We start from the raw sequence: 25,533 nt of genomic DNA on the forward strand, positions 1-25,533 counted from the left end.
CTAGATTCCCACCAGCACTGGACACATAGCAAAGCCCCTGAGATAATTGCTGACTAACTGAATGAATGAATGAGTGAGCAAAGAAGTGAACAGATCAGTAAACACAAAACTGGGACTCTTCCTGAAAAACGGTTACGGCTGGAATTTTGATCAATTGTGTAAGTTGTCAGCACATCAATCACAGTAGAAATCACAGCCTGGGTCCTTCCTGCTAACATGGAGGAGCAGGGAGAGGGGCTGGGGAAGTGGGGCTGAGACCCGCACAGTGGAGCAGAGTTGCCAGGCTGCAGGGCTGCCTTGGGGGCAAATTGGGAAGAGGTGCTCCTTCCTGTGGGAGGTCAGGGCATGGCTGTCATCCCCTCAGCCCAGCACCCCTCTGTAGGGCGCAGCACAACAGGGCACCAGAGAAGGGCCGTGGGGGCTGGAGCTGTGGCTTGGGGGGCTTCCCACAGGTTCTTTCTGAGAAAAGAAATTAGTTGATTGGGAAAGGGTGGCCGAAGGGCTTACACACACTTGCCCACCGTGACCTTCCTCCTTAATTATGCTCCCTTTATAAATTAGTGCTTCTCACTTTGAAGGTCTCAGATACAAATAAACACCAGAAATGAAGAGTTAGTACAACAAAAGCCACAACTGAATGCAAGAAATGAAAACCCGCTCAGAACAAAGAGGCCAACATACAGGAAGGTAAAGAACACAGAAACAGCAGCGAGCAGTAAAGCTTCTATAAAATTAAATCTAAAGGGGTCATGAAGATGTGAAGGGATGCTGTGATTTAAGGGCTAAGGAGGAGTGACATAGAAAAGACATCCCAAAGAGCTTACACTCTAACACATTTCGCCTGGAACTAAATGACTTTAAACCACCGCAGGAAAACCCAGAAGCTGGCCATGCTGTGGGAGGAGGAGGGAAGTGACGCACTCCAAAGAAATGACAGGGTGAGAAGAAAGTCATGCTGAGGAAAGCACAAAACACCAAGACACACAGATGCCAAGAGACGCCTTCTTCTCTGGGACTAGTGGTTGCCTGGTTAATGAATAAGAAAGTTATTTAAAGTAGGGAGTTTCACACACACGTACACATGCAAACATAATACATACATACTGAACCCATTTTACTTTAACTTAAATCCTGTATATGTGGAGAAATTCATAGAAAGACACAAACTACCAAAACAGACTTGAGAAGAATAGAAAATGTGACAAGAGATTGAATTAGTAATAATACAACTACCCGCAAGGAAAAGTGCAGGCTCAGATGGCTTCACTGGTGAACTCTATCAAATATTTAAAGAAGGGCCGTGCACAGTGGCTCATGCCTATCATCCAAGCACTTGGGGAGCCCAAGGAGAGAGGGTCACTTGAGCCTACGAGTTCGAGACCAGCCTGGGCATCATAGAGGGACCCTGTCTCTACAAAAAAATTAAAAAATTAGCTGGGCATGGTGACATGTGCCTGTAGTCTCAGCTACTTGGGAGGCTGAAGTGGGAGGATTGCTTGAGCCCAGGAGGTAGAGGCTGCAGTGAACCATGATCGCACCTCTGCACTCCAGCTGGGGGGACAGAGTGAGACCTTGTCTCAGAAACAAACAAACAAACAAACAAAAAAACATTTAGCTGGGTGTGGTGGCTCACACCTGTTATCCCAGCACTTTGGGAGGCTGAGGCGGCTGGACCACCTGAGGTCAGGAGTCCAAGACCAGCCTGCCCAACATGGTGAAACCCCATCTCTACTAAAAATAAAAAAATAAAAAAATAAAAAATTAGCCGGATGTGGTGGCATACACCTGAAATCCCAGCTACTAAGGAGGCTGAGGCAGGAGAATCACTTTAACGTGGGAGGTGGAGGATGCAGTCAGCTGAGATCAAGCCACTGCACTCCAGTTTGGGTGACAGAGAGACTCCATCTCAAAAAAAAATTAATAGAACATATTAATAGAACAGAGGACAAAAACCCTATGGTCATCTCAATAGATGCAGAAAAAGCATTTGACAAAATCCAACTTTCTTTTTGATAAAAAAGACCCAACAGGCTGGACACGGTGGCTCATGCCTGTAATCCAAGCACTTTGGGAGGCCGAGGTGGGCAGATCACGAGGTCAGGAGATTGAGACCATCCTGGCTAACACGGTGAAACCCCGTCTCTACTAAAAATACAAAAAAATTAGCCAGGTGTGGTGGCGGGCGCCTGTAGTCCCAACTATTCAGGAGGCTGAGGCAGGAGAATGGCGTGAATCCGGGAGGCGGAGCTTGCAGTGAGCCGAGATCGCACCACTGCACTCCAGCCTGGGCGACGGAGCAAGACTCCATCTCAAAAAAACCAAACCAAACCAAACCAAACCAAACCAAAACAAAACAAAACAAAACCCAACAAACTAGGAATAGAAGGGAACTTCCTGAATCTGATCAACAGCATCTATGAAAAACCCACAGCTAACATACTACTTAATGGTGACAGACTGGATGCTTCCCCTAGATACAAGCTAAGAAAGTCCACTCTCACTGCTTCTATTCAACATTGTAGTGGAGGTTCCAGCCAGGGCAATCAGGAAAGAAGACAAAATGAAAGACATCCAGAGTGAAGTAAACTGATTTCTATTTGCAGGTGACATGATTTTGCATATAGAAAGAATCCAGAGAAAAGCCCAACAACAATAAAGCTCAAAATGAGTTCAGCATGGTTTCAGGATATGAGATCAATATAAAAAATCATTTGTATTTCTATATATTAGCAATGAATGATCTGAAAATTTAATTAAGATAGTAATTCCATTTATGATAGCATCAAGAAGAATAAGATACTCAGGAATAAACTTAACAAGCAAAACTTGAACACTGAAAACCGCGAATATAACTGAAATAAATTAAAGAACATCTAAATGAATGGAAGGGTGCCTCACGTCCCCTCATGTCCATAGGTTGGAGGACTTACTATTGTTAAGATGACAATATTCCTGAAACTGATCCACAGATTAACCACAATCCTTATCAAAATCCCAGCTGGATTGTTTGCAGAAGTTGACAAACTCAACCTAAAGTTCATATGAAATGAAAGGGCACAGAATATCCAAAACAATGTTCAAAAACTACAGAACTGGAGGGCTCACACGTCCACACGTCAAAACTTACTATGAGGCTACAGCAATCGAGACCATGTGGCACTGGCATCAGGACAGACATAGGTCAATGGAATAGAATTGAGAGTCCAGAAATAAACACGTCTATCTATGGTCAATTGAGTCTGACTAATGTTACCAAGACCATTCAATAGGGAAAGATTCATTTTTTCAACAAATGGTGTTGGAAACAGAACAAAGCTGGACCCCTACCTCACACAGTGTATAACAATGAACTCAAAATGGTCTAAACACCTATGTGTAGGCTGGGTGTGGTGGCTCACGCCTGTAATCCCAGCACTCTGGGAGGCTGAGGCGGGCTGATCACAAGGTCAGGAGTTTGAGACCAGCCTGGCCAATGTGGTGAAACCCCGTCTCTACTTAAAATACAAAAATTACCTGGGGTGGTGGCACACACTTGTAATCTCTGCTACTCGGGAGGCTGAGGCAGGAGAATTGCTTGAACCTGGGAGGCGGAGGTTGTGGTGAGCTGAGATCACACCACTGCACTCCAGCCTGGGTGACAGAGCAAGACTCCATCTTGGGGAAAAAAAAAAACCAAAAAACCCTAAGTGTAAGAGCTAACAGTAACACTATAAAGCTCTTAGGCATTGCTTTCTTAGATGTGACACCAGAAGCACAAACAACTAAAGAAAAAAACAGAGAAACTGAACTTCATCCAAATTGAAACTTTTGTGCTTCAAGTGAAAAGATAACCCACAGGGTGGGAGAGAAATTTACAAATTATATATCTGATAAGGGGGTTGTGCCTGAAATACAGAAATAACTTTTACAACTCAGTAATAAAAAGACAAATAACCCAATTTTAAAAATAGGCAAAAGGTCTGAAAAACATTTCTGTAGGGAAAATATACAAATAGCCACAAGTGCATGAAAGTATCTTCACCATCATTCATTATCAGGGAGATGCAAATCCAAACCACAATGAAATACCACTTCCCCACCACTAAGATGGTTATAATTAAAAGAAAGATCCTAAGTGTTGGCGTGGATGTGAAGAAACTGGAACCACAATGAAATACCACTTCCCCACCACTAAGATGGTTATCATTAAAAGAAAGATCCTAAGTGTTGGCGTGGATGTGAAGAAACTGGAACCACAATGAACTACCACTTCCCCACCACTAAGATGGTTATCATTAAAAGAAAGATCCTAAGTGTTGGCGTGGATGTGAAGAAACTAGAACCCTCATGGTCTCACGGTGGGAATGTAAAATGGCACAGCTGCTTTGGAAAACAATCTTGCAGTTCCTCAAAAACAGAATCATCCTTATGACCCAGCAATTCCCTTCCAAAGTATATACTCAAGATAAATTAAAACATATGTCGACACAAAAACTTGTACAAGGATGTTCATAACAGCATTATTAATAACAGCCAAGAAGGCAAACAGCCCATATGAACATCAACTGATGCATAAGCAAAATGTAGTATACTGATACAACGGGATATACTGTTGAGCCGTAAAAAAGAATGAAATGTTGTTACATGTAGAAACATGAATGAACCTTGAAAACATCATGCTAAATGAAAGAAGCCAGACACAAACGGCCACATGTTGTATCATTCAATTTATATGGAACGTGCAGAACAGGCAAATCCATGGATACAGAAAGTAGATTAGTGGTTTCCTAGGGCTGAGGGGTGGGAAGGAAATAGGGTGACTGCTAAAGGCTATAGGGTCTTTCTTGGGGATAATAAAAATGTTCCAAAATGGATTGTGGTGAAGGTTGCACAACTCTGTGAAGATATTAAAACCGCTGAATTTTAAATGGAGGAATTGTATGATAGGTGAATTGTATCTCAAGACAGCTGTTACCCGATCCCCCATCTCACAGATCTCTGGTAAAAGAAAAAAACCATTTATACAGTGTCCCTCTGAATCCACAAGGAATTGCTTCCAGAACCTCCTCTGCCACTGGATACTAAAATCAGTGGAGGGTGAAGTCTTTTATGTAAGATAACGTTGTATGTGGACATAACCTACATACATCCTCCTGTATACTTTGAATCATCTCTAGAATACTTTTAACACCTAATACAATATAAATGCTATGGAAATAGTTGTTATACTGTATTGTTTTTTATTTATATTTTTGTTGTTGTTTTGTTATTTTTATTGTGTTTTTTCCTTGAATAGTGTCGATCCACGGTTGCCTTAGTGGGGGCTGACTGTACATACATGGACTGACCTTTTTCTGCCTGAGTAAAGCCTTTTCTGAGAGTCAGTCTGCTGTGTGGAGTGCCTCGTGGTCTTTCCTGCATAAGCTGCATCCATAAGACATGAATCTAACAACCCTTTTGTGTTTTTAAAGTGGGGCTAGAGCTGAAAGCCACTTGTCAAGCAATGTGTATGTGGACTCCCTCTAGATTTTTTTTAAATTTTTTTTTTTTTGAGTCTCAATCTCGCTCTGTCGCCCAGGCTGTAGTGGCCCAGGCTGTAGTGCAATGGCACAATCTTGGCTCACTGCAACCTCCGCCTCCCAGGTTCAAGCCAATTTCCTGCCTCAGCCTCCCGAGTAGCTGGGATTATCGGCATGTGCCACCATGCCCGGCTAATTTTTGTATTTTTAGTAGAGACGGGGTTCCACCATGTTGACCAGGCTGGTCTTGAACTCCTGACCTCAGGTGATCTGCCGGCCTCCCAAAGTGCTGGGATTACAAGCATGAGCCACTAGGCCCGGCTCCTCTAGATTTTTATCAGCATTTATCGCAACCGCCATAGTTGTCTCACTTGCATCTAATGGACAGCAATACATTCAGCAGCACCCCCTTTCACCGAACCTTTCCAAAGAACTCGACTGTGCTGTACCAGAAACAATTATCTTTCTGCACTCGTATTTCATGGCTTTACATAGTACTAGAATATGTAATTACAACAAATATAACTGGCATAAACTAGTTAGGAATAGCTACAACTGTCCCTTGGAAAGCTCATGGCCCAGCTTCCTGGAGCAGAAATGGCGCAGGGGTAAACTGCGGAAGCTACTGGTAGGGAATGGTTCGCACAGCCAGCCTGGCTCAAGCCTCGGCCCACATGGCAAGAGCCGACCTCCATGTGGCCACCACGTTCCTTCAAATCCCATTCCCACAGATGAGCGGACTCATCCCATCAGCAGCTCTGTGAGGACAGCAGGGCACACACTTCATCTTTAGAGCCGAGGAAACGGGGTCCCACAGGCAGTGATGTGCCCAAGATTGTGCCAGTCCCATAGGGCGCCATGGCCACCCTCTGAATCCACAGGGAAGTGTGGATTCACCCACCACCAGCTCTCTTTTGCCTCGCCCATGACTCTCAAGCCCGGCAGCAGAGCCGGGGTCTCATCACGAGAGCAGAGCCTTGGGCTCCCGCGGTACCCGTCACAGACCGGAAAGGATGTGCTGGCAGGAAGCCGGATATTTCTGCTTCCAAGCCAGGGGTGTGAGGCAAACTCACCCACAAAGTACTCAGCGAGGAAACAACAGGGCTTCTGACGGCAGCCGCTGTCGCCGTAGCCTGCCTTTCCCTTGCACAGTATTTTCTGCTGGTAAAGAGCCTCAGCCCACCGCGTCTGCCGACATTGCTGCGGCGTCCCAGTGACAGACTGATATTCCCTACACATTTCAAATCCAACACATCACACGTATTAGGGATCTCCAGGCATCCCATTCATTCCACTTCACAGGTGAGGAACCTGAGGCACAGGTAGGTTCAGTGACACACCCAGAGTCACCTGCCTCGAATGCAGAAGAGGTGCGACTCAGACCCTGGAGCGCCTGGCTTGAGACGCACGGCTCCACGCCTGCTCATGCCCCACCCGTCACAACTACAGAGCGACTCTGCACACTGCTGTTATAATCGTATATGCTCTTATAAAAAGAACTTACTTTATTCTTATTTAGTTGGCAATTTTCATTTTAAAGCATAAAACCAGGAGAATGCAAACTTTTAGCATTTACATGCCTTTAGTTCTGTAAGTTTGGTCAAATTGATGTGATATTTACAGATCAATAGTAAAATCTGCTGAGGTGAGGAGAAGCCCCTGGTACTTAACCTTTCCTTTACAGAACACGTTGGAGAAAATTGCCAACATGAGGCCCCGATGAACAAGGGCAGAAGTTCATGGCTACCTTAGAACTGCTTAATTAGATACCTTTCAGAAAGGGCAGCCTGGCTGTGACAGCTGTGTGGATATACACCGGGAGGGAGAGACTCCCGTGGCATGCAATTAGGACCAAACAATTTTTAACGTCTTGGTAATGATGCTCTCTGGCCCTGTATCTTGATTAACTGGATGTTGACTGCCACAGGGTGAACGACAAAGAAGAGCACATTAAAAAAACCCACTATAAGAACCAGCTGCCTTTTCTTGCATAAGATGCATAAATCATTGTGTGGGAAGCAGCATAGGTCTCAAAGGGGCAAATTGAGAGACAGAGAGACAGAAAGAGACCGAGGCAGAAAGACACACACAGAGACAGAGAGAGACAGACACACACTCATACACACACACACACGCGTGCGCATAGATATTCCTACCCTTACCATGGAAGAACAATATTTTTTCATCAATTTCTCTTTGTGGTACTCAGTAGCATTCTGATCAGTAGGCTGTGTTCCATTCACATTGCAACAGGAAGAGCGTTCATTATTTATGAGATGTGTATTTACAAATGTGTATTAATAACCCACATATTATAACATGTGTTAGTGAACCATGCTCCGGGCCTCCTCGCTGCCCCTGGGAGTGGCAGGTCTTCCTGTGTATGACCCTGGGCAAAGGGTCAAATGATGGCCAGTGACTGGCCGCTGGAGTATGAGCTCAGGGTTCATTAGCAAATCAAAAATGCACAGGTTAGCAATTTTCCAGTTGGAAAAGAACTGATCTTCTAACACCTCTAAACTTCCCGGATTAAAAGAGAATTCTGAAGCCTGAGGAAGGCACCTTGCTTTGGAGGTGCTGGGTCCAGGGGATGTCCAGGGCTGCAGGAATTTCACTACATGACTCAAGGGCACATGCCAGGGGCCATCCTAGAGAACACGACAGTGGCAGAACCCTGTCAATATGGAGCTCCAACAACACCTAAAATAAATACATCAGCAGCGCCACGTGTGCAGATGCTTGGTCTTCCAGAGGGCAACACAAGGTGGCCTCCAGGTGCCACGGACTGTCAGGGGCCGCTGTCCTCACCGCATCTGGCTGAAGCCAGAAGCATCCACTCCTACACTGGTTTCAAACCGCGCAGAGGAGGAGGGGATCAGGCCACTCACCATCTGCAGGACGTCGGAGGAGACCATCTGCATACAGCACATGGCTGTGGCCAGCGCACACACGATAGTGGACAGGACGTTGAGGGCACACACGCTGAAGAGGAGATCCTGCGAGGAAAGGTGCAGGAGAATGTCAGCCTCATCCCGAAATCCCAGATAGCAGAATCCTTAGCCCTCCTGCCAGGGCCCAGAATGAGCGAGGTCGATGACCATCCACTTCACGGAGGTTTTGTTTTGTGTGTGTCTGTGTTTTCCTCATAATCAAAATTGGCCTTTCATAGAAACACATTCGTTTATTCCATTACAATGATGATCAAAGTATTCATAATACTCAACAATGTGTTTTACAATTTTGATAATTATTAGGTAGTCAGTAACATGTCTAAGAAAATCATAAGGTGGCCAACATTTAAGGAGGTGGGCCATTTTTATCAATCACAACCTATAACTCAAGTGAAACTTTTTATCTTGAGATAATTGTATATTCACATGCAATTGTAAGAAATCCTACAGAGAGATCTTGGGTACCCTTTACTCGTTCTCCCTTAATGGTAACATCTGGCAAATCTATAGTACAATATCACAGCCAGATACTGACATTGGTATAGTCAGATGCAGAATAGTCCCATCACCACACGGGTCCCCCCAGTGTTGACCTTTTATAGACACACTCACCTCCCTTTCCCTGCTCCCCATTTAACCCCCAGTTCTGATCCCCTGTCAATCACTAGTCTGTTCTCCATTTTTTATAATTTTGTCATTTCAAGAATGTTGCATAAGTGGATTGCACAGCGTGTAACCTTTCAGAATTGGCTTTTTCCACTCAGCATAATTCCCTTTAGACTCATCCAGGTTGTTGCATGTATCAGTAGTTGACTTCTTTTTATTGCTGAGTGGTATTCCACCGTATGGATGTACCACATTGGTTTAATCCTCAACAACTGAAGAATATCTGGTTTTTTGGTATTCCAGTTTTCCAGTTGTGGGCTATTACAAATAAAGCTGTTGTGAACATTTGTTTATAGGTTTTTGTGTGAACATTAGTTTTTGTTTCTCCGAGATAAATGTCCAAGAGTACAATTGCTGATTTGTACAGTAACTGCATGTTTAGTTTTATTTTAAAAACTGAAAAAATGCCTTCCAGAGTGGCTGAACAATTTTTAATTCCCACCAGCAGTGTATGAGTGATTGGGTTTCTCTGCATGATTGCCAACATTTGGTGTCACTGTTTGTGTTTTAGCTATTCTCATAGGTGCATAATGATACTCCTTTATAAAAGGTTTTAATTTGCATTTCCCTGATGCTAATGATGTCGAACATCTTTTCATGTGCTTATTTGCCATCTAGAGATCCTCTTTGGTAAAATGTCTGTTCATGGTTTTTGCCCATTTTCTAATTGATTGTAGTGTTTACTTTTTTTTTGTAGTGTTGAGTTATGAGAGTTCTTTATGTATTCTAGGTACTAGTTCTTTGTCAGATAGGTGGTTTGCAAATATTTTCCCCCAGACTGTAGCTTGTCTTTTCATGTTTCATATAGAGTCTTAGTCAGCTCAGGCTGCTATTACAAAAATACCATAGACCAGGTAGCTCTAACAACAGTCACTTCTCACAGTCCTGAAGTCTGGAAGTCTGAGATCAGGGTGCCAGCCTGTTGGATTCTGGTAAGGGCCTGCTTCCTGGTTGAAGATGGCTAATGTCTCACTGTGTCCTTGCTTAGTGAAAAGAGGGCAGGGGAGCTCTCTAGTGCCTCTTTTAAAAGTGTACTAATCCCATCATGTGGACTCTACCCTCATGACCTAACAACCTCCCAAAGGCCCTGCCTCCTATTAAATAATAACATATTGGGAATTAGAATTTCAACATATGAATTTTGGAGGGACACAAGCATTAAGTCCATTATATCTGAGTTTTTAAAGAACAAAAAATTTTAATGTTCTTGAGATCCAACTGATCAACTTTTGTTCTATACTTTTGGTGTCAAGTCTAAAACTTTGTCAAGCCCCAGATTGTGAACAGTTTCTCCCATTTTTTTCGAAAAGTTTTTATAGTTTCATAGTTTGCATTTAAGTCTATGCTCCATTTTTGTTCTGAGATAGGGTCTTGCTCTGTTGCCCAGGCTGGAGTGCAGTGGCACAGTCATGGCTCACTGCAGCCTCGACCTTCTGGGCTCAAGTGATCCTCCCACCTCAGCCTCCTCAGTAACTGAGATCACACATGCATACCACTGTGCCCAGCTAATATCATCCATTTTAAGTTAAATTTTGAATAAGATGTGAGTTTTAGGTTTAGGTTCCTTTTTATGTTTTTAATTTCATTTTCCAAATGTTGTTAGTACATAGAAATGTGATTGATTTTTGTATGTCTATGTGATATCTTGAGACTTTGCTGAAATTGGTATCTTGGGACTTTGCTGAAATTATTAGTTCTAACAATTTTTTGAAGATGCCAGGGAATTTTCTATGTAGACAGTCAGGCCATCTGCAAGTGTTTTATTGATTTCCTTCCATTTTATTACCTTTTATTATTATTATTGTTCTTTTTTTTTGCCTCGTGGCGCTAGCTAGAACCTTGAGCATTGTAAATAAAAATATAAGATGAGTAAGATAATGAAAGCAGACATCTCCATCTTGTGCTCTTAGAGGGTAAACTTGATGGAGTTTTAACAGTCGAAGTGCAATAATATCCTTCATTGAGAAGCTTACTCTCAAATCCATGCCAGAAATAGAAAAAAAAAAGATTTAGAATGATAGTATGTCCTTCAATTAAATCTTTTCATATACAAGTGTACAAAATACTGTACACACTCAAAAAGCTATCAGAAAACATGAATCTTTCACCACAAAGGCTATGGCATTAATCAGATTAGTTTCAGTTATCTAATCGAGGGGTTGGCAAGTGCTCAAGAGGAGACGGGGAATGCCATCCTCACTGACGTGCTCTGTGCGTGTGCTAGGATGTGGGCACACAGAGTCTAGCAGCATCCTCAGGGCTCGTTCATGTATACATGAGCCCATGTGTTCCAATCTGTAACATCCTCTGGACAATTCCCTGTTCTCCTACAAACATCACTGCCCAATCCCCTTCCTCAGAACCTGCTCATCAGTTCTCAAGCCCACACTGTGAAACAGCAAAGAAGTGTGGTTAGGATAATATCATGGAAGGTGGTTAACATACAGTGTTTAAATACTTTCCCAAGTTTATAGAACCCCGTGCACATGTGAAGGCAGAAAAATGAGTCCTGAACTTAAGAAGCATTAGGCAGAACCGGCCGGGCGTGGTGGCTCATGCCTGTAATCCCAGCACTTTGGGAGGCCAAGGTGGGCGGATCACGAGGTCAGGAGATCAAGACCATCCTGGCTAGCGTGGTGAAACCCCGTCTCTACTAAAAATACAAAAAATTAGTCAGGCGTGGTGGCGGGCACCTGTAGTCCCAGCTACTTGGGAGGCTGAGGCAGGAGAATGGCGTGAGCCCGGGAGGTGGAGCTTGCAGTGAGCCAAGATCGCGCCACTGCACTCCAGCCTGGGCAACAGAGCAAGACTCCATCTCATAAAAAGAAAAAAAAAAAAAAAAAAAAGAAGCAGCATTAGGCAGAACTAAGGCAAGGCTCAGTTTAAGGCTAACTATTCCCCACTTCGGAGGTAAGGCCTAGCCAAGTCCCTGAATGATGTGGGAACAGGCACTGTTCCTGTGTGAGCACCAGGCACTCTTATCACTAATCCTTTCGGGCAGTTCTTTTCCCAGACTCAGGTCGTTTCTTCATATGCACATGCTAACCAGCATCCAACTGACAACTCCAGGCAGACCCTCTGAAGACCCCCATGTTTCTCTCCTGGTGCAGCTCTGCCCTCGATGGTGCTCTGTCCTAAGAACTCTTGTCTCCAGGCCTTGATCCCCCTCAGACTCTCAGCTCTGTAAGCCCACCCCAGGGAGTCTGCAGGGACCCTGCTGAGTTCCCTTCCAGCACTGAACCTGGAAACTCTCTCAAGGCAGTAAGCTGGGGCAATCGTAGGGCTCACCTCGTTTATCACCCACCCCTCAGGGATCAGGGTCCTTCATTGCCTGATAGTGTCTTCCTACAGTGTGTCCATTTTGGGGGGCTGTTTCAGGCAGGAGGTTAAATCCAGTGTCCTGCTACTCCATCTTGGCCAGAAGCTCTTGGTGGCTTTTTTGTTTGCGTTTTCTAATGTTTGTAGCAGGACTAGGCAGACTGCCTTAGGGATCCTACTATAGGCATCTCCACTGCCCTCCCTGCTCCTACAGCTGTTAGACATGGAGCAGGATGGGGGCTTAGTTGTGGCAAACAGCAGGCACAGGTGGGGCTGGAGGGAGGCTGAGGAGCCTAGATTGTATTTTGCAGGTAATGGAATGCCACTGAAGATGTGTGATGCTGGGAAAGAGGTCATACAACCTGTTTTTTTTGTTGTTGTTGTTTGTGGTGGTGGTGGTGTTTTTTGTTGTTGTTGTTGTTTTTGTTTTTTTTTTTGAGACAGAGTCTCCCTCCAGTCCATGCTGGAGTGCAGTAGCGTGATCTTGGCTCACTGCAACTTCCATCTCCCAGGTTCAAGCGATTCTCCTGCCTCAGCCTCCTGAGTAGCTGGGTCTACAGGTGCCCGCCACCATGCCTGGCTAATTTTTTTTGTATTTTTAGTAGAGATGGGGTTTCACCATGTTGGCCAGGCTGGTCTCGAACTCCTGACCTCAGGTGATCCACCCGCCTCGGCCTCCCAAAGTGCTGGGATTACAGGTGCAAGCCACCGTGCCTAGCCCATGCAACCTGTTTTCAGAATTGATTGAGAAAGACACCTTTGCAGGGAGGGCCTAGCACAGAACTATAGATGGAGTAAACATCGGTTGAAGTGAGACTGGACACAGGGCAGTGACCCGTGAGGCGGTACCGGAGAGGAGTCAAGCAGAGCCCAGGAGGAGGCATGCAGATGCCGGTCTGAGGGTGACTCTGAAGTTCAGAACAAAAGGGCGTGGCTGTTTACTGGAGTAGGGGAGACCGGGATGAGGGTGCAGATATAGTAGAAAGATGATTCTGGTGAGTGGAAACATGAGATGCCTCCGCGTGGGCCAGGGACTGTGGGAGAGAAGCAGTCTTAACGAACACCTCAGCAGGCCAGGCGCGGTGGCTCATGCGAGGCGGGAGGATCACTTGAGGTCAGGAGTTCGAGACCAGTCTGACCAACATGGTGAAACCCCGTCTCCACTAAAAATATAAAAAAATTAGCCGGGAGAGGTGGCACATGCCTGTAATCCCAGCTACTCAGGAGGCTGAGGCAGGAGAATCGGTTGAACCTGGGAGGTGGAGGTAGCCGTGAGCCGAGATCATGCCATTGTATTCCACCCTGGGCGACAAAGCGAGACTCTGTCTGGAAGAAAAAAAATACAAAATAAAACACCTGAAGTGGTCTGGGACATGTGGAGGCTGAGTTACCAGCGGGCCTGACCCACTGAGATGTTGGCAAATGGTTGGAAATTTGGGGCTGGGGCTGACGATGGAGATCAGAACTGGAGGTGTGGACCAGGAGTCATCCCTACAGAGTTCAAATGTGCCTTCACCTTGCGGATGTCCTTGATGTATCTGCGGGCCCCTGTGTGTCCTCATTCCCCTCTCCAGATCCATCAGACTTCAGCGGCCTGGGGGCCTCCGCAGGCTCCCTACAGAAGAGGGCATTTCTTTGATGAAATTACCATTCTCACCTCAAAGATACACCTCAGCATAGTTTTCCTCTAAGTGGCATGAATTTTGTGCTGGATTCTAGAAAATTGACAGATTTATCCATGTGTGCAGTAGCTGGCTGGGTGCCTTTTCTCTCCTGTGAGGAAGAGCTTCTAAAATGTCTTAAGGCTCAGCCAGAAGCTTTAGCACATTTTTGAGCAGGAAGTTGGACTCACTGTAGTCTTAAAACAATCCTGCTGGTGAATGAAGTCATAATTAGAATTCTTATGTATTTTATATATCTCAGGAGGACAATTCAAAGTTTTAACTAAAATAGCGACATCTTTTTTTTTTTTTTTTTTTTTGAGATGGAGTCTCGCTGTGTCGCCCAGGCTGGAATGCAGTGGCGCGATATCGGCTCACTGCAACTTCCGCCTCCCAACTTCAAGTGATTCTCCTGCCTCAGCCTCCCGAGTAGCTGGGATTACAGGCATGCGCCACCACGCCCAGCTGATTTTTGTTATTTTTAGTAGAGACGGGGTTTCACCATGTTGGCCAGGATGACCTGAGGTGATCCACCCGCCTTGGCCTCCCAAAGTGCTGGGATTATAGACGTGAGCCACTACTCCCGGCCAATAGCAACATCTCTTAATGTACCATTGCTAAAATATAAGCAATACCTTTACTTTGTCCTCAATCTAGAAATTTCAACTTTATTGACCACATAATCCACTGTCATTTAAATGAATGCCTTTCTAAAAATAATATTAATTTCGTATATGCTACCAAATGAAACTACTCACAGACAGAAACACCAGCTCTGACCTCTGTTTGCATACGCATCATGAGGCAACCTGCTTTACGTCTCATGAAAGGTATTCATTTGAACTACATGCCAGAAAGACTTTTCCCCTCCAGCTGTTTAAATACTTGATGTTTTTCTAAGTAACCACAAACCTCCTGCTATTGCGTTTGTGTTTCTTCAGAATTCTTTTTTGGCTTAAATGACATTATCTCTGCTTTTTTTTTTTTCTTTGAGATGTAGTCTCACTCTTTCGCCCAGGCTGGAGTGCAGTGGCATGATCTCGGCTCACTGCAACGTCCAGCTCCGGGGTTCAAGCGATTCTCCTGCCTCAGCCTCCCAAGTAGCTGGACTACAGGCGCACGCCATCACTCCCATCTAATTTTGATATTTTTTTTTTTAGTAGATATAGGGTTTCACCATGTTGGCTAGGCTATCTCTGCTTTTTGAAAGTTCTATCAGAGTCCTTTACAAATACTGAAATCCACATTCTATAAAATTCCTTTACAAGGTGATTCAAAACGGCGAATATGTGAAAGAGGTGGGTCTTTCGTTGCTGATACTGAGTTTTGCTACTGGATATTCTGATGTTATTAGCATTTTGATGTTATTAATGCTAATAAAGTTAAGGAAGTTATGTATATAATGAATGATGTATAGAACAAAAACAAGAGAAAAAAGTTTTAGAGACTTGGACAAAGCTACAGTTGATAAATTATTTTGAAAATCGCTCCAGTCCACATAAATTATGGATATTAATAATACGATTAACAGAGAAAGGTGACAGCAATGACAATGTACATAGATATACCTACACGTTAAAAACAAACAGTTCAAGACATTGAGCGGGTCGGGGTAGTGTATCTGGAATTGGTGGGTTATTGGTCTCACTGACTTCAAGAACGAAGCCGTGAACCCTCGCGCTGAGTGTTACAGCTCTTAAAGGCGGCGTGTCTGGAGTCTGTTCGTTCTGATGTGTTTTAAGTTTTTTCTGGTGGGTTTGTGGTCTCGCTGACCTAGGAGTGAAGCCACAGACCTTCGCAGTGAGTGTTACAGCTCTTAAGGCAGCGTTGTCTGAAGTTGCTCATTCCTCCCGATATGTTCGTGGTCTCGCTGGCTCCAGGAGTGAAGCTGCAGACCTTCACGGTGTTACAGCTCATCAAGGCAAGGTGGACCCAAAGAGTTAGCAGCAGCAAGATTTATTGCAAACAGCATAAGAACAAAGCTTCCACAGCATAGAAAAAGACAAGACCGGGTTGCTACTGCTAGCTTGGGCAGCCTGCTTTTATTCTCTTATCTGGCCCCACCCACATCCTGCTGATTGGTCCATTTTACAGAGAGCCGATTGGTCCATTTTACAGAGAGCTGATTGGTCCATTTTGACAGGGTGCTGATTGGTGCGTTTATAATTCTTGAGCTAGACACAAAAGTTCTCCATGTCACCACTAGATTAGCTAGATACAGTGTCCACACAAAGGTTCTCCAAGTCCCCACCAGGGTAGCTAGATACAGAGTGTCGATTGGTGCATTCACAAACCCTGAGTTAGACACAGGGTGCTGATTGGCGTGTTTACAAACCTTGAGCTAGATACAGAGTGCCGACTGGTGTATTTATAATCCCTTAGCTAGACATAAATGTTCTCCAAGTCCCCACCAGACTCAGGAGCCCAGCTGGCTTCCCCCGGTGGATCCCACAGGTGGAGCTGCCTGCCAGTACCGCACTGTGCACCTGCACTCCTCAGCCCTTGGGTGGTGTATGGGACTGGGTGCCATGGAGCAGGGGGCGGCACTCACCCGGGAGGCTCGGGCCGCACAGGAGCCCACGGAGACGGGGGAGGCTCAGGCATGGTGGGCTGCAGGTTGTGAGCCTTGCTGGGTGGGAAGGTAGCTAAGGCCCGGTGAGAAATTGAGCACAGCAGCTGCTGGCCCAGGTGCTAAGCCCCTCACTGCTCTGGCAGGCGGGGCCAGCTGGCCACTCCCAGTGCGGGGCCGCAGAGCCCACGCCCACCTGGAACTCGTGCTGGCCCGCAAGTACCGTGGGCAGCCCCGGTTCCCCCCACGCCTCTCCCTCCACACCTCCCTGCAAGGTGAGGGAGCCGACTCTGGCCTTGGCAAGCCCAGAAAGGGGCTCCCACAGCGCAGTGCGGGCTGAAGCGCTCCTCAAGTGCTGCCAAAGTGGGAGCCCAGGCAGAGGAGGCACCGAGAGCCAGGGAAGGCTGCGAGGACTGCCAGCACGCTGTCACCTCTCAGTAGCTCACGCCTGTAATCCCAGCACTTTGGGAGGCTAAGGGCAGATCATCTGAGGTCAGGAGTTCGAAACCAGACTGGCCAACATGATGAAACCCTGCCTCTACTAAAAATACAAAAATTAGCCAGCCGTGGTGGCAGGCACCTGTAATCCCAGCTACTCAGGAGGCTGAGGCAGGAGAATCACTCGAACCTGGGAGGCAGAGGTTGCAGTGAGCCAAGATCACACCACCGCACTCCAGCCTGGGTGACAGAGTGAGACTCTGTCTCAAAAAAAAAAAATAAATAAATAAATAAATAAATAAATAAATAATCAGGACATTGATACCTTTGCTTGCTGGACAAAATGAGGACAGTATTACATTTATTTCTGCTAGTTCATTCAGTAGTTTTTTTCCTATGTCTTCTCTCTTTGAATAGGAAAGAGGTCTCATGGGAACCCATTATCAGTCAAGATATAATGATAGAAGGTATGATGATAAGGAGAGTTCCACAGCATAAAACACAAGTGGAGGAAATATCCAGCAATAGCTGTATATGTGGTAATAATTATAAGGGATGGGTGTTGGGCTTTATCTGAACTATTATCTTAAATGCCCACACCATTTATTCTTTGTTGCCTTGTGATGGTAGACATTGGTCATGGACCTGACGTTCCATGCAGATCTATGTTGGGAGAGGCAGTCTGCCACGGGCCCTGAGCATGCCCTCAAGTTCCTGCTGGGTATGCCAAGAATGTAAGGCCTTGACTGCTCTTTACCTGACCCATTTCCCAGGGCTGTGTTTGCACCAAGAAACCTTGAGGAAGGAGGTAACGTCTCCCCTAGACAAAGTGTAGGTTCTCTACAAAGACAGGGATTCCCCAAGCTCAGTGTTCCTGCCCCATAACGCAGCTCACCACACATGTGCAGGCATCCGTGGTGGGCCCTTAGCATCACCCTGAGACCCCAGGGCATGGGGAACTGACACACACTAGCCTAGAGCTCTGGCTACTGCTTTTGCCATGAATAATAAAGTCCCTTGTCTCTGAACCAGGAATCTCATGTCTTTTTGCCAGGAAAGTAACAGTAAACAGTAACAGACTAGTTTGTTGGCTTGAAAGTGGGTTAAAAGCTCAGACCCTGCAGTTCCTGGCAGTTTATTTCCATCTCCATCTTGTAAGAACATCAAGAGCAGAGACCAAGTCTTTTGCTACTCTGTATGGTAGAATATCTTATTCAAAATAGGTGGTTGCTAAATATTTGAAATTTTACAGGATCATTGTTCTCTTCTGAATTGTAAGTTCAGACTAGAAGGAAATGCATAATTTCCAAGTTTCTAACCACACACAGAAAATTCACCTTCACCTTTAAGTAAAGTAATGCAGCACACATAGGATCATGGTGGACGGGAGGCAGAACTAGATTGCAGCTTTGAACAGAGCAATGTGCAGAGGCTTGCATTGTGAATTTTATTTCCAGATCGACTGCAAGAACAAACCAGCAACCCCGAGAGGACCGACAGACCTCTGAAGGAAGCAGACTGCTCTTGCAGGACCTGGGAGACACCCCAAATACTGTGACTGCCCAAACTGCGGAAGTGGGAAAGGGAGAGAGTCCTCTCCCAAACACACACCCCCACTGGAGAAAAGGAAGGTCTGTTTGCGGGAGAAGTTTCTGACCTTACCTGGAGCTGAGTCAATTTAGAGAGTCGAGCGAAATACAGAAGTAGAGGAAGCAGCGGGAAAGGCCCTGGGAGCTCCCTGGGTCCCCAAGCAGGTCATTCCTGCCTGGCACCACAGGGATCCACCAGGAGGGCAGCCAGAGGAGCGAGGGTAAAACTCAACAGGGAGAAGGAAATCTCTAGCTGAAATTTATAACAATTTGAACAGGGTTAGAAGCCTCCTGGCCAGAACTCGGGGGAGGGCGCACATCTGGTGTGCAGACTCTCCACAGGTGGGAAGAACAAGCCCTTTCTTTTGCAGCTGGGAGGTGGGTAGCCTGCGGCAAGTTCTCAAGCCTGTCTCGCCCACTGCCCGAAAACAGACTTGGGGCGGTTGGATGGGGGCATGGTGGGAGTGAGACTGGACTTTCAGTTTGCATGGGAGCTGGGTGAGGCCTGTGACTGCCAGCTTTCCACCACTTCTCTGAAAACCTGCATGACTCAGCAGAGGCAGCCATAATCCTCCTAGGTACATAACTCCAATGACCTGGGAATCTCACACCCACCCCTGACAGGAGCTGCAGCAAGACCGGTCCAAAGAGAGTCTGAGCTCAGATACGCCTGGCCCCACCCCCACCTGATCATCCTTCCCTACCCACTCTGGTAGCAGAAAACAAAGGACATATAATCTTGGGAGTTCTACAGCCCAGCCCACAGCCAGTCCCTCTCCAAACTACTACAGCTGATGCTTTCTGGAAAGCGCCACCTCACAGCAGGAGGCCAACCCGCACAAAAATAGAGCATTAAACCACCAAAGCTAAGAGCCCTCACGAAGTCCACTGCACACCCCCCACCACCTCCACTGGAACAGGTGCTGGTATCCATGGCTGAGAGACCCATAGACGGTTCACATGACAGGACTCTGTGCAGACAACCCTCAGAACCAGCCCGGAGCTGGGCAGACTTACTGAGTGGCCAGACCCAGAAGAGAGACAACAATCACGCAGTTGGGCTCACAGGAAGCCACATCCATAGGAAAAGGGGGAGATTACTCCATGAAGGGAGCACTCCATGGGACAAAAGAATCTGAACAACAGCCTTCAGCCCTAGACCTTCCCTCTGACAGAGCTTACCCTAATGAGAAGGAACCACAAAACCAATGCTGGTAATATGACAAAATAAGGCTCTTTAACAGCATCCCCCAAAATCACACTAGTTTACCAGCAATGGATCCAACCCAAGAAGAAATCCCTGATTTACCTGAAAAAGAATTCAGGAGGTTAGTTATTAAGCTAATCAGGGAGGCACCAGAGAAAGGTGAAGCTCAATGCAAGGAAATCCAAAAAACGATACAAGAAGTGACGGGAGAAATAGTCAAGAAAATAGATAGCTTAAAGAAAAAAAATAAATAAAAAATCCAGGAAAAATTGAACACACTTATAGTAATGCAAAATGCTCTGGAAAGTCTCAAGAATAGAATTGAAAAAGTAGAAGAAATTCAGAGCTCAAAGACAAAGTCTTTGAATTAACCCAATCCCACAAAGACAAAGAAAAAAGAATAAGAAAATATGAACAAAGCCTCCAAGAAGTCTGGGATTATGTTAAATGACTAAACCTAAGAATAACCAGTTTTCCCGAGGAAGAAGAGAATTATAAAAGCTTGGAAAACATATCTTGAGGAATAATAGAGGAAAACTTCCCTGGCCTTGCTAGAGACCTAGCTATCCAAGTACAAGAAGAACAAAGAACACCTGGGAAATTCATTGCAAAAAGATCATCGCCTAGGCATATTGTCATCAGGTTATCCAAAGTTAAGACAAAGTAAAGAATTTTAAGAGCTGTGAGACAGAAGCACCAGGTAACCTATAAAAGAAAACCTATCAGATTAACAGCAGATTTCTCAGCAGAAACCCTACAGGCTAGAAGGGATTGGGGCTCTATCTTCAGCCTCCTCAAACAAAACAATTATCAGCTAAGAATTTTGTATTCAGCAAAACTAAGCATCATATATGAAAGAAGATACAGTCTTTTTCAGACAAACAAATGCTGAGAGAATTCGTCACTAACAAGCCACCACTAAAAGAACTGCTAACAGGAGCTCTAAATCTTGAAACAAATCCTGGAAACACATCAAAACAGAACCTCTTTAAAGCATAAATCACACAGGACCTATAAAACAAAAATACAAGTTAAAAGGCAAAAACAAAAAACAAAAAACCAAAGTCCACAGGCAACAAATAGCACAATGAATGCAATGGTACCTCACATCTCAATTCCAACATTGAATGTAAATGGCCTAAATGCTCTACTTTAAGGATACAGAACTGCAGAATGCATAAGAATTCGCCAACCAACTATCTGCTGCCTTCAGGAGACTCACCTAACACATAAGGACTCACATAAAATAAAGGGGTGGAAAAAGGCATTTCACACAAATGGACAAGAGAGTAGGGGTAGCTATTCTTATATCAGACAAAACAAACTTTAAAGCAACATCAATTAAAAGAGACAAAGTGGGACATTATATAATAGTAAAAGGCCTTGTCCAACAGGAAAATATCATAATCCTAAAAATATATGCACCTAACACTGGAGCGCCAAAATTTATACAACAATTACTAATAGACCTAAGAAATGAGATAGACAGCAACACAATAATAGTGGGGGACTTCAAGACTCCACTGACAGCACTAGGCAAGTCATCAAGACAGAAAGTCAACAAAGAAACAATGGATTTAAACTATACCTTGGAACAAATGGACTTAAAAGATATATACAGAACATTTCATCCAACAACCTCAGAATACACATTCTATTCAACAGCACGTGGAACTTTCTCCAAGATAGACTATATGATAGGCCATAAAACAAGACTCAATAAATTTAAGAAAACTGAAATTATATCAAGCACTCTCTCAGTGGAATCAAACTGGAAATCAACTCCAAAAGGAACCTTCAAAACCATACTGATACATGGAAATTAAATAACCTACTCCTGAATGAGCATTGCGTCAAAAACGAAATCAAGATGGAAATTAAAAAATTCTTCGAACTGAATGACAATAATGACACAACCTACCAAAACCTCTGGGATATAAGCAGAGGTGGTGCCAAGAGGAAAGTTCATAGCCCTAAACGCCTACATCAAAAAGACTGAAAGGGCACACACTGACATTCTAAGGTCACACCTCAAGAAACTAGAGAAACAAGAAAAACCAAACCCAAACCCAGCAGAAGAAAGGAAATAACCAAGATCAGAGCAGAACTAAATGAAATTGAAACAAACAAACAAACAAAAATACAAAAGATAAATGAAACAAAAAGATGGTTCTTTGAAAAGGTAAGTAAAATTGATAGACCATTAGTAAGATTAACCAAGAAAAGAAGAGAGAAAATCCAAATAACCTCATTAAGAAATGAAACAGGAGATATTACAGTTGACACCACTGAAATACAAAAGATCATTCAAGGCTACTATGAACACCTTTACATACATCAACTAGAAAACCTAGAAGAGTTGGATAAATTCTGGACAGATATAACCCTCCTAGCTTAAATCAGGAAGAATTAGATACCTTGAACAGACCAGTAACAAGCTGCAAGATTGAAATGGTAATTACAAAATTACCAACAACAAAAAATGTCCACGATCAGACAGATTCTCAGAAGACTTTCTAAGAATTGGTACCAATCCTTTTGACACTATTCCACAAGATAAGAGAAAGAAGGAACTCTCTCTAATTCATTCTATGAAGCCAGCATCACCCTAATACCAAAACCAGGAAAGGACCTAACCAAAAAAGAAAACTACAGACCGATATCCTTGATGAACATAGATGCCAAAATCCTTAACAAAATATTAGCTAACTGAATCCAACAACATATCAAAAAGACAATACATCATGATCAAGTGAGTTTCATACCAGGGATGCAGGGATGGTTTAACATATGCAAGTCAATATATGTGACACATCACATAAACAGAATTAAAAACAAAAATCACATGATCATCTCAATAGATGCAGAAAAAGCATTTGATAAAATCCAGCATTGCTTTATGATTACCATTCTCAGCAAAATTAGCATACAAGGGACATACCTCAATGTAATAAAAGCCATCTATGACAAAACCACAGGCAACATAATACTGAATGGGGAAAAATTGAAAGCGTTCCCTCTGAGAACTGAAACAAGACAAGGATGCCCACTCTCACCACTCCTCTTCAACATACTACTGAAGTCCTAGCCAGACTAATCAGACAAGAGAAAGAAATACAGGGCATCCAAGTTGGTAAAAAGGAAGTCAAACTGTCACTGTTTGCTGATGATATGATCATTTACCTTGAAAACCCTGAAGACTCCTCCAGAAAGCTTCTATAACTGATAAAAGAATTCAGCAAAATTTCCAGATACAAGATGAATGTACAGAAGTCAGTAGCTCTTCTATACACCAACAGTGACCAAGCTAAGAATCAAATCAAGAACTCAACCCCTTTTACAATAGCTGCAAAAAAAAATACTTAGAAATATACCTAACCAAGGAGTCAAAAGACATCTACAAGAAAAACTACAAAACACTGCTGAAAGTAATCATAAACAACACAAATAAATTGAAACACATCCCAGGCTCGTGAATGGGTAGAATCAATACTGTGAAAATGACCATACTAGCAAAAGCAATCTACAAATTCATTGCAATCCCCATCAAAATGCCACTATCATTCTTCACAGAATTAGAAAAAACAATTCTAAAATTCATATGGAACCAAAAAAGAGCCCACATAGCCAAAGCAAGACGAAGCAAAAAGAACAAATCTGGAGGCATCACACTACCTGATTTCAAACTATACTATAAGGCCAAAGTTGCAAAACAGCATGGTACTAGTATAAAAATAAGCACATGGACCAATGGAACAGAATACAGAACCCAGAAATAAACCAAGTACTTAAAGCCAACCGATCTCTGACAAAGCAAACATTAACATAAAGTGGGGAAAGGACACTCTTTTCAACAAATGGTGTTGGGATAACCGGCTAGCCACATGTAGGAGAATGAAACTGGATCCTCATCTGTCACCTTATACAAAAATCAACTCAAGATGGATTAAAGACTTAAATCTAAGACCTGAAACTATAAAAATTCTAGAAGATAACATCGGAAAAACCCTTCTAGGCATTGGCTTAGGCAAGGATTTCATGACCAAGAACCCAAAAGCAAATACAATAAAAACAAAGATCAATAGCTGGGATCAAATTAAACTAAAGAGGTTTTGCATGGCAAAAGAATCAGTCAGTAGAGTAAACAGACAATCCACAGAGTGGGAGAAAATCTTCACAATCTATACATCTGACAAAGGACTAATATCCAGAATCTATCTCAAACTGAAACAAATCAATAAGAAAAAAACAAAGAATCCCATCAAAGAGTGGGCTGACATGAACAGACAATTCTCAAAAGAAGATATACAAATGGCCAACAAACATATGAAAAAATGCTCAACATCACTAATGATCAGGGAAATGCAAATCAAAACCACAGTGTGATACCACGTTATTCCTGCAAGAATGGCCATAATCAAAAAATCAACAAACAGTAGATGTTGGCATGGATGTGGTGAACAGCGAACACTTCTACACTGCTTGTGGGAATGTAAACTCGTGCAGCCACTATGGAAAACAGTGTGGAGACTCCTTAAAGAACTAAAAGTAGAGCTACCATTTGATCCGGTAATCCCACTACTGGGTATCTACCCAGAGGAAAAGAATTCATTATATGAGGAAGATACTTGCACACACATGTTTATAGCAACACAATTCACACTTGCAAAATTGTGGAACCAACCCAAATGCCCATCAATCAACTAGTGGATAAAGGAACTGTGGTATATATATATGATGGAATACTACTTAGCCATAAAAAGGAATGAAGTTACAGCATTTGCAGTGACCTGGATAAGAGTGGAGACTCTTATTCTAAGTGAAGTAACTCAGGAATGGAAAACCAAACATCGTACGTTCTCATTGATATGTGGGAGCTAAGCTATGAGAATGCAAGGGCATAAGAATGATACAAAGGCATAAGAATGATACAACGGGGAGAATAGTGGGAGGCGGGAAAGGGATAAAAGACTATAAATAGGGTGCAGTGTATACTGCTCGGGTGTTGAGTGCACCAAAATCTCACAAATCACCACTAAAGAACTTACTCATGTAACCAAATACCACCTGTACCCCAATAACTTATGGAAAAAAAGAATTTAAAAAAACCTACTACACATAGTTACAAACACAATAAATAAAGCAAGCAATGCAGAGCAAGACTCTGTACAAAGACTCTTGTTGGTAGCACAATCAGCGTGTGTGTGTAAAATCTGTAATTTAAATTTTCCATGAAATTTCTAGAGTGATGAGACATATCCTGGGGCAGATCTAGGACTGTTTAATTTGTCTCTGTAGAAAGCAGTTATAGTCTACAGAGGTCTTTGTGGCTGGCTTAAATACTGATCCTACAAAAGGAGCTAAAATTAGGCTGTCATATGGAGAAGGTAAGTGATTCATAGAAAAATCTGTGAAGCTATAATTTCAAGAGGCAAACATCCATCTACAATCCCTAAAAATGTTGATGGATTTTGGCCTTGCTTTGGCCACTCAGGCACCACCAGTAACACAAGTGCTGCTCTAAGAAGGCAGGATTGCTCCCCACATGGTGCCTGCTGTTTGCTCAATGGCACTTTTAACTCTGGGCAAGGACCCAGGAGGGAGTTCACACACTCTCCGCAAGGGTTCAGAACTGC

General features: G+C 43.9%; 1 protein-coding gene across 8 annotated transcripts in view; it reads right to left on the reverse strand.

Annotated features, from left to right (window-relative positions):
- Positions 1 to 25,533, reverse strand: part of ENTREP2 (endosomal transmembrane epsin interactor 2) — a 461,731-nt gene that overhangs the window by 24,645 nt on the left and 411,553 nt on the right. For 5 of the 8 annotated variants that reach the window (XM_055363976.2, XM_055363974.2, XM_055363972.2 and 2 more), the window contains one exon: positions 8,387 to 8,494. The exons of the other annotated variants lie outside the window; for them this stretch is intronic. In XM_055363976.2, coding sequence (XP_055219951.1) covers positions 8,387 to 8,494 — 108 coding nt within the window. The remainder of the gene's footprint in view (positions 1 to 8,386; positions 8,495 to 25,533) is intronic. 8 annotated transcript variants of the gene reach the window in all.

This window comes from Gorilla gorilla, chromosome 16, assembly GCF_029281585.2.
Source record: "Gorilla gorilla gorilla isolate KB3781 chromosome 16, NHGRI_mGorGor1-v2.1_pri, whole genome shotgun sequence".
Lineage (NCBI taxonomy): Eukaryota > Metazoa > Chordata > Mammalia > Primates > Hominidae > Gorilla > Gorilla gorilla.